The 15,644-nt window shown below is 60.8% G+C and overlaps 1 protein-coding gene across 1 annotated transcript; it reads right to left on the bottom strand.

Moving 5' to 3' along the window:
- Nucleotides 1-958: 958 nt before the first annotated feature.
- GABRE (gamma-aminobutyric acid (GABA) A receptor, epsilon) lies at nucleotides 959-15,089 on the bottom strand. The gene is made up of 9 exons (XM_004685980.2): nucleotides 15,037-15,089; nucleotides 11,472-11,689; nucleotides 11,092-11,159; nucleotides 7,620-7,840; nucleotides 6,858-6,940; nucleotides 5,441-5,578; nucleotides 1,871-2,023; nucleotides 1,579-1,778; nucleotides 959-1,324 (listed from the first exon to the last, which is right to left on the bottom strand). Exons 1-9 carry the CDS (start codon nucleotides 15,087-15,089, stop codon nucleotides 974-976), a joined length of 1,485 nt encoding a protein of 494 aa, XP_004686037.1. The 3' UTR covers nucleotides 959-973.
- Between the last annotated feature and the right edge of the window lie 555 nt (nucleotides 15,090-15,644).

Consider the following 15,644-nt stretch of genomic DNA (forward strand, 5'->3'; position numbering starts at 1 on the left):
CTGTGGCTGTGTGAATGCCCCGGGGAGGAGTGGACTGGCCCGAGGGCCCCGGGCGTGAGGCTGTGCTGAAGCTCCTACGCGGTGCCTTCGCTGGCACCGCTCAGTGCAGGAATACCAGCTGCAAACCAGAACCCTTTTCTTCCTCAGCCCGGGAAGCCACATGGCCTAGCACCTGGGTCAGGGCGGGAGAGTCACTGGGGGATTTACGGAAAGTCACGGGGTCAAGAAGGAAGGGCAGGTGGCATACGAAGCAGGGGTCATTACTAGTATCACACACGAAAACAGATGCCCACTGGATGTATGACATTGGACTGGTGGTCGGATGGCAGGGGGCCGGGTGGGGAGAGGAAGGTGTCACAGCAGCAGAGGGAGGGGTGCCGTCCCGGGACCTTCTGTTGCTGGCTCCCTGTGCCCAGAGGGATAATGCCAGCGGCTGCAATCTGCTGGGGGAGGGTGGGCGGGGAGATCAACCCAGAAGATAAATCATCTGACCAGAGGACGGCCCTGCCTCCTACCTGCTGCCCAGCACCGTAAGGTGGGGGCCTGACAGGCAAGCAGCTGGGCTGTGCACTTTGAGGCTGAAGCCAGAACTGGGCTGGGAGCACCACAGAGCAGCACTGGGTTCCTGGAAAAAGGCAGTGGGTGTCGGCACTGTTGAGAGCACGCCTGTCCGCTCCTCGTGAGCACGCGCGCTGTCGGCCTGGGGCTTCCGAGCCCCAGCAGCAGAAATGCCCCCTGCAGAACAGCAGTGGGCCACTGGCCTTGGCAGCGAGCTGCCAAGGAAATTCGGGATAGGCTGGGCAAGGGCGTGGGCTGGCAGAGAGTGTTCTCTGCTGGTTGGGATCGGGGCAGTGGGGAGGGAGAGACCCTGTAACTGTTCCTCCTGCTGCTGCTTTCCCTCAACTCCCTTAGCAAAGGGCCTGGGGCTTTCCCGGGGAACGGGGGGGCTGCCCCGCAGGGTGCCAGCCGGCACCTATAAGTTAAGACAGACGAGCCAGTAGAGCACATTGAAGAAGAAGAAGGTCACGGGGAAAAGCACGCGCGAGTAGTTATCCAGGCGGTACACGTGGATGTACAGGCGGCCCTTCTGCCACAGGCCGCCCTGGCAGCAGGGGACCCTGCACAGGTACTTCTGGTACCACTTGCAGCAGCCGCGGGCGCGCTGGGTGCTCCCCAGGCCCAGCGACTGCTGGGCAGGGCAGGACAGCTGCTCCTGCTCCTCCTCTTCCTCCACTGACTCTTCCACCTGGCACACAAAGGCTTCCTGCTGCAGGGCACGGGCACGGGCACGGCTGGCGGCGCGGGCGCGGGTGAGGCTGCGAGACTACAAAGCAGACCGGGGATGAAGTGAGGGGAAGCAGAGGAGAGCCAAGCCCAAGTGCCGCCTCAGCACGTCTGGAGAGTCTGTCCCTGGCACACGGTTCCTTGGCCCCTGGTGCCCCCACCGCACGTGGGGGAGTGGATTCGACATCCCCCCCACCTGCCCCCTGTGGCTCAGTGAGCCAGCTACCCGCGCGCCAAGAGGCCCGGGGCCTCCATCCTGCCAGGCCTGGCCACCGCGCCACACCCACGTCGTACATGGCGCAGCTTCGGCGCGCGGCGGGATCTTGTGTGGTTGTAGGTGAGGAAGTTGAGCACAGCGAACTCCATCAGCGCGCAAAAGCAGAAGACGAAGCAGACGGCGATGTAGAAATCCAAGGCAGTGATGTAAGAGACGCGGGGGAAATGCTTCCGGGTGAAGGAGCCCAAAGTAGTCATGGTGAGGACAGAGGTGATCCCTGTGGGTACAGGGGAGGGCGGGGCTCAGCAACTGAGGGCCCAGGGTGTCACTGTGGGGCAGGAGGCCACACACACTGCGACACACACTTACCTAGAGAGGTCCGGGCAGGAGCAGAGTCCTTCTTGATCCAGAAGGAGACCCAGGACAGCATGGTGGTCACGGAGGAAGGGACGTAGTTCTGGAAGGCCACATAGCCGAAGTGCCGGGTCACGTTGAAGAACAGCGTCAGGACTATGTAGTCACCTGTAAGACACAGGCAGGAAACACTGCCTGACAGCGCCCGCAAGGGTCTCCCCTCCCCATGGTTTGGCTCATGGGGTCCCCAGGAGCCACCGTGCAGGATGGCGAGAAGCCAGAGGAGGCGTTCGCTGTCAAGCACACGTCTGTGTGAGAGCTCAGCTAAGGCCAGGCCCCTGATGGCCCCTTTCACGGGTCACGGTCTCGCAGCCTGTCCATCTCGTCGCAGAGTCACATGAAAGTGAAAAAATCAGTTAGCCCTCTAGACGTTAGGGCCACACGGCTAATGTCCAGACGGCTGACTGGGGCCTTCAGGTCCACTGAAGTGCGCCCTCTGGTCTGCTTTGCCACCCCGACCGCACATGTGCAGGGAGAGAGCCCAGGGGCCGGTGCTCCGGTGGGCATGAGCAGGGCTTTCGCTTCTTTCCCCTCCGCTCACATGCTGGTGAATCGCCTCAGTGCTGCTGTGCCATCAGCAGCCGCTTCCCGCTCCGCTAAGGGCTACAGCAGCCCATGTGTTGGTGTCTGTGAACTCGCACTGGAGGCCTGCCGTGACCTGGCTCTAGCTGACTCCTTAGGCACGCACACACCTTGCCCTCAGCTCAGCTCACTCGCCTCAGCCTCCCGGAGACAACTTCCGATATTCCAGCCCTGGATTCCCTGTCTGTCTGCTACCCCTACCGCCAAGTAAGGGCTTGGGGAAAAAGAAGAATTAGCTGAAAGTGAAAATTTCAGTCAGCCCTCTAGATGTCAGGTGTGCGAGTATACATCCACAAGGCGGACTGAGGTCTTCACATTCATTTGAGCATCGTGTCCTTGACCTTGGCCCTCACCCGAGATGGAGGGCTGCTACCACACCTGATGACAACCTTCGCCTCTACCTGGCATCTTCTACTGCACCTTCATGCTGCCGTACACCCAGGCACACCACCCGGCGCTGCATGCTCTTGAGCATGCTGGATGTTCTGGGGGCTTCTAGATCCCGGTGGGGCAGGGCTCCTGTGACCCCTGTGCTTGGCGCTCCTGCCCATCTAAGCCCAGCTGGACTGCAGCAGTGGCCCAGTGGCTCCCACTGCCTGGCAACAGTGTAGCCACGCAGACCAAAATACCCACTTGCCCTCCTACTTTGGACAGATCACCTGCCCAGCGGGTCTGGGGATGCTGGCGCTGAATAGCAGTCTTTCCTACTCACCTTGGTGGCAGTGACCCTCAAGGGGCAAGACTTCTCAGAATCTTCTGGAACAAACCTAAGGAAGTAGCTCGGGATCACCGGAATACCTGTGTCCAAAGTAGTAGCTCTGCGCTAGGACTGTGCCTGCACAGCAGCTGCGGGGCCACTCACTCACCGACTGGCCAGAATACTTAGCAAGTTTCTGCTGCCTGCATGAATTCTTGTGGCAAGAATATCGATGATCCCGTCGGCCTTTTCTATGTTCACTCTGTTTGTTCCAGCAAAGAAGATCCTTCATTTGTCAAGAGATGGAAATTCTCTCTGAGGCCAAGAGCAAGGATGCTAACACATACTCTCTCTCACTCCTGAGGGATGGAGCAGAATGGTTACGGGGAGAAGGGTACCCGGGGCTGAAGAGCCGAAGGGGAAAGAAAGGTAAAGATGCTGCTCTCCGCTCCTGTCCCGTGGCAGACACAGCCGGCCACCGCACCGCGGGATTACAGAGGCGCCCAGAGGCTGGGGCGGGAGCAAGCGGACCCAGCGCTGGAGAAACGAAGGAAGGGGACAGACTTGGGTCCCGTAGCCCCATAAGAGAACACAACCCGCCATGGCAGTCCTGCGGTCTCGACCCTGTGGAAGAGTGCCTGGACTGGCACGAAGCGAACGCCTAAGGGTGGGGCGGCCAAGACTCGGATTTCAGCTGAGTGCGGACAGTTCTGATATCCAAAGGAGGAAGAAAGCCCCGTGCAAGAGCACGAAGTCCTGATCATGGATCGGCTTCTCTCAGAGGCTCAGCAGCCCCCAGTGAAGGAAGACCCCCGTGGGGCAAGGCCAGACTCCACGTGCCCCCTGAAGCAGCGGCCCCAGATGCCAGCACAGCAAGCCCCCCCTCCCCCATTCCGACAGCCCTTAGGAGCGAAGTGCTCAGATCTGGTCCGGATGTGGGAAATGCCCAGCCAGTGCCGGCCGGAAGAGCTTGCAACCAATCGCAAAGGTCATGGTCAAGCCCAAGAAACCGCAAGTCGAGATCAACTGGAACTGGTAGGGCTGGTGTTTACCGCTGCCATGACTCGGTGGCGACGCTGGCTCTGGGGCTTTGTAGTCACTAGGGCACCATTTTGAATCAGTGCACAACCATCTACTAAACGGAACCACTAGTGACTTGAAAGCCCCGGGGCCTTGTCTCCTCTGCCGCCTTTGACGACGGGCCCCGCCTGTGTGCGGAAACTGAGGTGCGAGAAGGCAAGCGGCAAGCCCATGGTTAGCTGGCAGAAGAGCAAGGACCCCAAGAAAAGGACAGCAAATCTGCTTGCTCCAAGCCCCCGAGAAAAAGGAAAGCATTGGGCAAGCAGCCTCCTGCCCAGCCCGGCGCGGCGCGAGCAAAGCTCCAGCCCCCGAGCACCAGCCCCGTCAGCCGCGACCAGCTCGACCAGGGACGCTAAAGCGGAGTCCCTGCCCAGCCACGAAGAAGCAAAGGGAGTCGCCTCCCGTGGCCAATGCCTGGCTCCAGCGGCATTCTGGACACAAGCTGGTGAGTGTGTGAAGAGAGCGCTCGGGGCTCCTACGGGAGCAGCCCAGGAGTCCCTCGGCTCGTCATTCAGATCACCTAGGGACACAAGCGGCGGTGCTCACACCAAAGTGGAAGCTCCTCAGAGACCCAAGACCCTCCTAGACCCTCCTAGACCCTCCTAGTTCTGGTCAGGGGCCAGGTCAGGAAACCCAGTCTCCATGTCTCTGTGGAATTCCCCAGAAGCCTTCCGGGAGCCTGTGCTCATCGGAGCTGTCCTTTGACATCGACGTGGCTATGCAGACGCGCAGCCGGTGGCCCCGCACTTTCTTCCGGCCTACCCCAGCCCTCACCGTGCAGCATGGAGCGCTGGCTCCAGCTGCAGCCTTGGCTTCCCCTCCTCCAGCCCGGGCTGGTTCTGGGGACGGAGAAGGCAATGAGCCCCGTCCCCCGACGCCAGCCAACAGGCCAGCTGTGCGCCACACATTGGAAAGGAAAGTCTGCACAAGAAAGGCAGCCGCAGACTGCGAGGGCGGGTGGGTCCCACGGGCTCACCGGCCCTCTTGGGGGCTGAGCAAAGCACTTACTTCTTTGCAGACAAGACTGAGGCATGGTTACGAAGTCTCAGTTTCCTCTGCAAACAGTCGTAAGTGCTTAGCCTCTGCAGGGCAGCCGCGCGATACAGTACTTGCACGGAGGGGTCCACGGCGCCGCCGCCCCAGCCCGGGCTCCGAGGCGCGCTTACCAGAGATGGTGGTGAGGGTCTCGGTCTTGTTGCTCACACCTGTGAAGTCAAACTGGAACAGCTTCCACGAGTTCTCCTCAGTGATCTCAAGCTCGAAATCATCCCACTTATAGACCATCTCATCCTCAGGGTAGGAGACTGTAAGACAACGCAGCACGTCAGGTGGCACTGCCGAGCCCCACAGGGCCCGCCAGCAGGGGCACGAGCAAAGCCTCGGAGCCCTGCCTCTGGTCTCACCGGCTGCGGCCTTGGCCGCTCTCACCTCACGGCCGGAGTGCGTTCAGCAAGCGCCTCACCGAGCGCGCTCCTCGTCGGGACCTGGCCCTGTGCTGGGCACACAGAGGTGAGCGAGGCAGGAGCCCTGCTCGCAATCTTCAGGCTTTCCTCAGGGAGACCGTAAGTGCGCATGTGCAACTTTGGAACTGCTCTGGGGAAGCTCTGCCTAAGGCACAGTGGGGCAGTAGAGGCTGGACAGATCTTGGGGACACGCCCGGGAAGGCTTCCCAGAGCAGCTGGATTCTCCATCAGTGTTAGGTGGATCCCGTGTTGTCCCTGTGGACGAGGCGGAAACGGTGGGGCAGGCGTGCTCTGCACAGGAAGGGCTGCCTGCCGTCCGGTGGGGCGGTCAGGAGGGCCAGCTCCCAGAGGCCGCACGAGGTGTGTGGGACAGCTAGCAAGGGCTGCTTCGTGAAGGCCCGTGAGGGTCATTCTAAGGAATCTAGAATCGATGTGTGAGTGTTCAGAAGGGGCTGGACACTAAGAAGTGACCTGGCCCGGCTGATGCTTCAGCCAGGCCTCCCTGCTCATATACAAGGTTAGTCTGTTGGCGGGCAACCAGTGAGGGGAGACCAGCGCAGTCCTCTGGGCACGAGGGAATGAGGGCAGGAGTCAAAGCTGGGGCTGTGAGCGCACAGGGAACAGCAGGGTCAGCGGGGACTCGGGGAGGAACCACAACGAGATGTCGGGTGAATAGATGTGCGCGTGAAGGGCAAAGCAGCACCAACGTTCTTAGCTTGAGAAACTGCGTGACGACGGCTCCTTGCAATGAAGCGGATGGGAACACACAGCTCACGCTAGCCGGGGGCAGCGCTCGGGCGGAGCTGGTGTCGCTAGCTCTGGACATGTCCTGTTTCAAAGGCGTCACTGAAGGCGGTGGTGGAAGATGGCAAAGCTCTAAGCCGTGGGGGTGGGGACCCGCTTGAGACGTCCTCAGAAGCAAGTGACTGACTCGAGGTGGGGCGGAAGGGGAGGGAGCAGCCGGCACTGTCACAGGAAGGAGATGAGAATGAGTAGCAGGCTCTGGGCAACCTCAGTGCCATCTCAGGAGGAAAGCGGAGGCAGAAGAATGGAAAGCACAAGGATGAGGAGAAGGGGCCCAGCGTGACTCTGGGCCCCGGAAACCTGAGAGGGTACTCACAGCTCGAGAAAGACAGAGGGCAAGTGTGAGAGTCCAGCGGGTATTTGAACATGTGCAGTGCACACCCGGCATCAATGCCCATCCTGGAAGGAGAGAGAGCCTCCTTAGGCCAGCCCCCAGCGCTCGGGCACCACCCGGCGCAGACCCGGGGGCGGTGCGCCCCGGCAGCAGCTGTGGTGGCCAGGCAGAGTTCAGCGGCCAGGCAGAAAGAGGAGAACAGCTCGGGGCAGAGTCCGGCCCTGTCGTGGTGAGGGGACGCGCAGCTCCGTGGGCTCGTTCCCTGCCCAGCACAAGCCCAGGACCTGCCCGCACCTCCCCCTCCCCGCTCTCTGCCACCCGCACTAGCCACCTTTCCCCACCGGGCATTCAAACACCCGGCCCGCTCTTGGCACCTTCCCCCCGCAGTGCTGTACTCGGCCTAGACACTTCCACCACCGCGGATGGGTCTTAGCATCCAGTGCCTGCGTGCGGTGCAACTGCCCTGGCGACGCAGTCGGCCAGCCCGGCCCGGGCCGAGCCTGGGCCTGCCAGCCGAGGTCCGGGCGCCGGTCCAGCTCTGCCATGAGCTGGGCTGTGGCCCTCAGCCTGGTCTTTTTACGTGGAGGCCTTAGTCTACAGGTGAGGGGTTGAGCTCCCGGTCTAAGAAGGGCGGAGGGGCCTGGAAGGCTCACTCAGGATGAGGCCTCTGCCCGGTCCTCGGCTGCCAGTTCTGAGAAGGGAAGGGGCAGTGCCAAGAGATAAGACTGCAGGGACGTGACCCACCTGATCGTGTACAAGACCCTGCCATCCCTGTGGATGCGGACCATCTGGCTGGGCACGGCGAACAGCTGCTCGTAGACACGCTTCGAATTTCTGAAGAAGGTGTCTGGGACCCACAGCTGGCTCACCAAGTTGCCAGAAAGCACGAAGCTGTCGACACTGCCATTGTAACGGAGGCGCTCGTCGTACCAGGTCTGGCAGAAGGTGATGTCGATGTTGTATTCCTGGCGGGCAGGACGGAAAAGCAAAAAGCACGCACTTGGGGCTGCACAGACCAAGAGCACAGTGCCACCCCACTGAGCAGGCTGAACCCCTTGGCTTTGGCCAGAGGCGAGCAGGGGAGCTCTGTGTTTCCAGGCCTTCCCCAAAGGAAGGGGCATTCCTGAGTGGGTCACACTCTGGGGAGACAAGTTTCATCCAAAACAGCCAGGTGCGGGGGCCGCTGCAGGCTGAGCCCCTCACACCCAGAGCCATTCGCGGGCCTGGGCTCAAAAGCCCACACACGCACGCGTGCACATGCGCTGTGAAGGTCCACTGTCGACTCCAATTGGAGGAGCACAAATGCTAATGAACATCGACCCTTCATTCTTCAAAATGGTATCAAGACCCTCAGTGCTTTGAACCCTGAGAGAAAGGTCTGTTCGGGCTCATGTCCTGGGATCCGTTTGCCTGTTTCGCTGCCCTCATCTGTGTCAACAAGCACCCTCGCCACCCCATGATGCCCATTAAACAGCAAGAAGGCCGCGTCGCAGCAAGAAGCACAAGAAAGCTCCTGCTAGGAAGGTACCCTGCTGGCAGACGGCATCGAACCGCCAGCACAGTGAACGGCCAGTGCCAGCCCGCCCGCCCTTACTTCAGGGGCTGAGAGAGAAGGGGGCCTGCCCAAAGCGCCACAGATAGCCAATGGCCGGCAGCAGGCACACAGGCCCTGGCGCACAGAGCGTCATCACGCAGCCGGCCCTGTGGCAGCCGGCGCCAGTGCCTTCCCCAGGCTTGGCTTCACTTGGGCCCACTTTGCCTCTGTAGAACTGTCTTTCTCGAGTCGCCCTAGATCAAACAATGACACCAACCAGACACCCATGAGCCTGGAGCCCTGCAGAGCCTGGGAAGGTTAAGATAGACCCCTGCTGCCCAGGCCAAAGTGGGCAAGATGGCTGCCTTGTGGCCAGACAAAGTCCTGCCCTGCCAGGCCGCGAAAGTGGCCTCAGAGAGTTTCTAAGGCCCCAAGGGTCTCTCCTTCCTCCCAGGCCAAGTGAACCACCTCTAGCCTGGGGCGACTTCCTCCACAGTCCATGTGCCTGCTCTGTGCCCATGTGTTCCAAATGAGCATTTAATTTCTTTCTAACAAGATGCCAGTTCTAAGTCCACATCCATTGATACTAACAGTTCAATTTTTCCCGTTTGACAAGGGCGCTTGGGAGCTACAGCTGAAATTCTAGAACTTCATTGGCCAGGAATTGGCTTCATTAGAGTTGCTCATGTAACCACCAGAGCAAGAGGCAGCCTCAGCCTCTATGGGAGCTGCAACAGGCCACCCCTGTCAGCCTGGTCACTGCTCAGCCCACATGCTGCAGACATTCTGACAAGAGACTGGTGGGAACATTTGAGTTAGAGCCACACGACTTCGACCTCTGGCTCGTGCTTGTGGCCTACTGCTTCTTAGCTTCCCTACAGTTTTAACCAAACAGGTTGTTCAATTCATACTCACTTAGAGGGAAGCACATTGATAATTGCAAAAAGCAAATCTGACATCAGGGAAATAAATGTACAGTATTGACAGAAAAACAGCTATCTGCTCTCACGTTTTTTTCTCTTTTCCCAACATTCCATTGATAAGAGCAAATAGAACAACGTGTGGAATCTAAAATGGCCTCCACTGGTCTTCACCTACTGGTGTTCACCCCTGCACTTGACCTAATGACTTCCTTCTAATGAACAGACTATCACAGAAGTGAAGATATATTCCGCGTTATGCCCAAAATTAGATCGCAAAACTTTTGGCTTCCATCTTGAGTGCCTTTTCTTACACTCTCTCTCATGGTGAGGGGAGCTGTCTGCCATGCACCGTGAAGGGGCGCCCGCGGCAAAGATGATGGGAGGGCGCCAGACAACAGCTCAAGAAGTGAATCCTGCCGACAACCTCGTCCAAGCTGGTAAGCAGGTCCCCCCTTAGTGGAGTCTTGGAATGAGAGCCCAGCGCGGCACATACCTTAACTGCAGCCCCGTGTGAGACCCTGAAACAGCGCCTAACTGAGCCACACCTGAATTCACAAGGGGCTAATTCACTGCCTCTTTGTTGTTTCAACACAGTGCCCTGGGGCAATGCGGAAGTACACCCCCAAGAGCCTGGGGGCCAAGCAGAGCACCCTGAGGGCAACCTCCTCTTTCTACTCAGCCTAGTCCACACTTGCTGTTGCGTGACCGTGCTTGCCTTGAGTGTGTATGTGCAAGCCCCACCTCCGGGCCTAGAGTCTGCGCCTGTCAGGTGCCATGTTGTGCCGACATGGCTATGGCTCCAGGCTTCCTCATTCGTGGGCTCTGCCGAGAAAGTGACTTTTGCACATCACCTTTCATGGTTCATTTGCTCAGCTACCACAGACCGAGTCCTTGACATCAAGGAGCCCACAGTCGAGAGAACAAGACAGACACAGAGTACCTGATTACAATGCGGCGAGGTAGGGCCACTCAGATAAACAACTGTGATATAAGCTAGAAAGATCTGCGTGTCAAAGACAGGACCATGGTGCGAGTCAAAAGGAACAATCATTAGCTGCGGAGGGCAGGAAAGCTGCCCCGGAAGCGATGCCGCCAGCAAGACCCCGAAGGGTAAGTTCTATGACGAGCAGACAATGAAAGCAGTAGCATCCCAAACAGAAAAGACCTGGAACAGAGGCTCGGACTGGGTTCCCAGGCCCTGCTCTTGACTAGAACCTGTGATCCTGAAAGGGTGCAAAGGCACGAGAGCAGAGCCAGAGCAGTGGGCTGGCTCCCGTCCCGAGGGCCTCGGCCGGGGCGTGGGCCAGAACTGCAGACCTGCCGCAGGCTTGGGACTGCGGGACGCGTGTCGCTGCCCACCGGGCAGGCAGACCTTTGCCTGCTGGCGCCTCGCAGGCGGGAAGTAGTGGAGGCCAACGGCGGCCAGTGCAGACACTTAGAGAGCAGGGGGCGAGCAGAGACGGGAAGAGCAGAGAGGGGGCAGGGGCAGTGAGAGACGCAGTCCGGAGCGAGGTGCGAGCACAAAGCCAGCAGGGGAAGAAAACAGTCACCCACTGGTGTTGGAAGTCACTTTATTGCTTTGATGTGGAGGTCTTCTTCAGGCAGCAAGGACTTACCTTTCCCAGTTCCCGTCTCCTCATGGCAGGTGATCATGATCGGCCCCCCGCCCCCGCCCACACTCTTGCAGCAGACACGGAACTTTGAGAAAAGCCAGAGCGTGCAAGGCCCAGCGCCTCTGGTGAAGAGGCTCGGTACTCACCATGTCCATGATAGAGATGGGTCCCAGGGTGTTGACGGCGAGACTGACAGTGACCTCAGTGGGCCTCTCTGGAAAGGTGCATAAATGGAGCGTGTGAGGGTCGCACAAGGACATGGGGGCAAGGCACAGGGAGACAGGTGAGGTTGGGACACGGTGTTAACGCCCAGCCCCACTTTTCTCTGGGTTCCTTCATGTTGTTCAGACCTGACGTACCTCAGGGGCAAGCCCCTCATCCGGTCCTCTCACTCTATAGTTGGAAGAACTGAGGGAGACAGAAGGGCCGAGTCTAGCCCACGGTCACAGTGGCGCTGAGGTGACGGTTGCTATCCCTCCCCTGCCCCTGGGCCGCGGCCCCTGCCCAGCACCGGCCTGCTACTCACCGCCAATGCCGGGGCGCAGCCTGTGGTCGTAGTTGCGCAGTATGGAGTCCAGGATTTCAGTGGCCGTTGCCATTTTGCTGGCTGTGCTGGGGAGACCCACAGCTGTGGTCTTGCTTTCTTCGGGCAGGAGCGTTACAGGACCCGGGAGTGTAGGGCTGTAGACGGCACGGCCAGGGGCAGACGGTTCGTTCTCCGCCTCCACGTCGGAGCCTTTGATCCTAGAACACAGAAGGCCAAACAAACACGAAGCACTACAGGCAGGGCCCAAGCTGCTGCCACTTGGGAGGGGCACCCCAAGGCGCAGGTAGAGAGAGCCAGCAACAGGCAAGACTCTTATCTCCAAATCTTGCTGCTCTTTGGGAACGCTCCACGCTGCCCCTCTTCCTGAGAATTCCTTCTGTGAGAAGAGGATGAACACAACCAAACGGGGCGGGGGGGGGGGGTCAAGGGCTGTTTCCGTGTAAACGAAGGCGAGGGTGCTGGTGCGATGTCCTGTGCTCTCGGCTGCACGCCGGCCCTGGCCTCCAGCCAGCTTGGCCAGCAGCGCGGACACCAGGCACGCAGAGCACCAGCCCCTGAGGAACGCTGGGCAGGCAGAGCAGCGTCTGAGAGGCTGCACGCTGAGGGGTCTGCAGCACTGCCTGGCCTCTGTGACACTCGCCTCACGGAGTCTGGGGAATGGAGTCGGGGTGGGGTCTGTACCCGGCCAGAAAGGCCAGCGCTTATCAGAGACACGCCTCAGGGAAAGGCCCACAGGGCCCCGGCCAGCCCTGCGCACACACTGCCACAGAGAGAATTCAAGGAGCGCACGGTGGGCACAGAGGTTGGCGAGGTGCCATATTTGCCTGGGGGCAGGAAGCGAGCCTGCGCCCATCAGGCGGACGGCCCTAGACGGGCGCGTCACCTTCGCAGCACGCTCGGGTGTGCACCTGGGTTTCGGTGGAGCCCTCTGTATGCGCTCTCGTTCAGGAAAGTCAAACAGAAAACGGCTGATAACAGCCTGCTGACAGACGGACCTCCGGCCGCTGATTCTGAAGGCAGACTGTTGCCCAACAGAGCCAACACACACCCTGACACAAAACGGGGGCCTGGGCCCCAGCAGTCCCTTCGGCAGAGCCCTGGTATTTCATGATGCCTTCGAGCCAGTCTGGCCAGGGATGCGGACTGCAGGCACTGCGTGGCTGAGCTGTGCGTCCAAGTGGACGGTGGGGAGGAAGCGGGAGGGCCCGAGTCAGGGAGTAGCGAGGCTGGTCACGGGTTCGCCCCCTGTGCCTCCTTTATCTCTGAAAAAACTGAAAGTCATCACTAGATTCGTTTGTGATGCGGGAAGGCAGGAGGACCCCTTCCGCTGGGGAGGGCATGTGTGAGGGGCTGTCGGGAGGGCGCCGGCAATGTTCCGTTTCCTGGCCTAGGGCCGCTGGCCTGGGCACGGAGCTGTTCATCCGATCTCTCCATGACTGGCACGTTACACTTGGAATAGGGTTGTCGTTTTAAGCCCATCGGTCACCTGCTTGCTAAACTAAGGGGCTGACAGGAGAGGACACGGGAGGCTGCCACGGCCTCTGTGCTGCAGACCGGGGCACTGCCAACCGGAGCAGCTAAATGCACTTTCCACAGTACTGCAAGCACTGAGAATCGCTTAACTGGCATACAGATGTGCCAAGCCTGTGCCATTTTTCATGTCTGAAGTGGCTAATTCCCACCACGGGCAAGGAATGGACTTGGGAAAGGCAGCTTTTATTTTCAAATAGCACACCTTGGGGTGTCCTGACAACCCACCACCCCACCTGCCCACAGTATCAATGCCAGCCAGTGCGAGTGGGGGTGGGCAGGAGGGGGACCCAGCTGATGCCCTGCAAGTGAGCACTTGGGCAGGAACATGGCAGATTCTGGCTTGGTACTGCCATTCCAGACCACCCAAGCGCCTGCAGCAGCCCCTCCCAGATGTCTGGAGCCAACAACAAGAGCCCCATGGTGCAAGAGGCAAAGAAAACGCCCTGGAAGCCACGGAAGCCGCCCCCCCCCCCAGACCTGCGGCAGAGGCCTCAGGCTGCCATCATTTCACACTTCACTTTGGCCAGTGAAAACCACAACCCTAGCAAACTCCAAACAACCTCATCCTGCTGCCCCGCCAGCCAGGACGGAAGGGAAGAAGAAAAGGGCGGCTGGATTGCTACCCCCACACCAACCCTCTTTTTCACCCGACATGGGAAAAACTGAGGCCCGGGGGAGAAGGGCTGTGCCGAGCTGAGGCTGAGCTGCTGAGCAGACCAGGGTGCCTGCCCTGCCCTGTGTGGTCCTGGCCAGCACACCCGCACACCTTGTGGAGGCCTCCAGGCCTGGCCCCAGCCCCGCTTCAAGGCTGGAAAGCTGGTTCCATATCAATAGCCCTTCTTCCGGCTGTTTTCCTCTGGGCTCTCCTCCCTGCCCTCCCCCCCCACCCCCCTTTGCTCGATCCAGCCACCAGGTCAGCTTTTCCAAGCAGTCCTGATCTCATCTGGAGGGAGGTGATGACTGGAAATTCCTAGCACGCACTTAGAAATAGTTACCAAGCCCCTTGCAAACAGCCCCCCTCTAGCCACCCCCTAGGGCACCAGTGAGGCCCTGAAGCCCCGTGCCAAGGGAGGCACACGGCAGCTGATGCATTCAGGGGTGGGGAGGGCAGCCATCTCCCCAAAACAGATAAGCAAGCCGCCATGGAAACTTCGAGAAGCCCTCCCAGATCAGAAGAGCTCGGTAACTTGTGACAGTTTGCACCTAGCAGTAAATCTCGAAAATACTAAGCAATCTTCCTGCACTGTAGAGCGCAGAAACACCGAGGGAAAGCTTCCCGCAAAGCATCAGGGTCAGAGGAGGGTGTGCAGGAAAGAGGCTTTGGACAAGGAGGATACGAGTCGGGGCTTCGCAAATCGGGACCTGCTGCCTCAGCCCAGAAAGAGGTTCCAGCCTGGGCACTGGTCTGCCCCAGAACCCCGCAGAGGCGGGGGGGCGGGGGGGGCGGTCGCAGGGGAGGCTGGCCAGGGGGCCGCCGAGGTGGGGGGAGCTGGGGCCGGAAGCCCCGGACCCGGACCTAACGCGGGCGGGCGCCCGGGACTGGCACGGAGCGCAGTGGCGGGAAGGGAAGCGAGTGGAGGCAAAGTTGGCTGGCGCCCTGCCTGGTACCCAGCAGGCGCTTGGGAAAGATGGATTTTTGAAGGAGAGGGCGGACTGAGCGACACTCAAACCTTTTGGGCGCAGTTTCGCTGATCCGGCCCCGTGTGCCTTTCGGGGAGCCGCGGCCCCAAGGGCCCCTGCCCGCCGCCCCCACCAGCGCCAGCCCGCCCGGGCCGGACCCCGCGCGCGTCTTCCCACGGAAGATTCAGGAAACGAGGGGCGCTGGATCCCGCCGCCGGGGCGGGGAAAGCTGGCGTCTGTCCCGGGAGCAAGCTGCCGGGCAAGGTCCTGCCTTTTCCCGCCCCTCCCCCACCCCTGTACCCCTTCAGGGGCGGGTGCCGCGCGTCGAGGGGCCGCAGGATCCCGCGGACCCGCGGGATATCGGGGCGCCCGTCCCGGGCGGGAGACTCACCCCGACGGGAAGAAGATGGCCAGGCCCAGCAGGATCAGAAGTTTGGGCTGCATGGTGATGGGGACCGGGGCGACCACCTGCTCGGAGGTCGCAGCGCTCGGTCTGGCCGCACTGGCGCGGCGGGAGGGTTTTGTGGCTCCCACGTCCACGCCCCCCGATCGCCCCGCCCCCGGGCCCGCCCCCTTCCCCGATGGAAATCTCCGACGACTGGTTCCCGCCCCCGCCCCCTGCGCCTCCCCCGGCGCCACCAGCCAGCCAGAGGCGGGGGACTGGAGAGGAGGCGAGCGGGCGGCGCGCCTGCCGGGGCGGGGAGACTGGCGTCCGCGCAGCAGCGGAGGGAGGGCTGCGAAGAAGGGATCGGGCTGGGGGCGGCTGGGCCGAGCCAGTGGGGGGTTTCTGCGTCACCGGCGCCCCCCGCAGCCTGCTGCTGTGTGTGTGTGGGGGAGTGGACTGTGGCCTCCGGCTGGCCCCTCAGAGCCCCACCTGTTGCTCCCCACCTCCGCTCCTGGTCTCTGAGATCCCCTTGCCCACCGTGCACCTTGGAGCTCTGGAGGCAACTGGGGAACAGAGCACTTTCCTCAGCACAGGGGAGAAAGAGAGAGGGGGCG

The sequence above is a fragment of the Condylura cristata genome, unplaced genomic scaffold, assembly GCF_000260355.1.
Source record: "Condylura cristata isolate star-nosed mole 26May11 unplaced genomic scaffold, ConCri1.0 scaffold00019, whole genome shotgun sequence".
NCBI classification, from domain to species: Eukaryota; Metazoa; Chordata; class Mammalia; order Eulipotyphla; family Talpidae; genus Condylura; species Condylura cristata.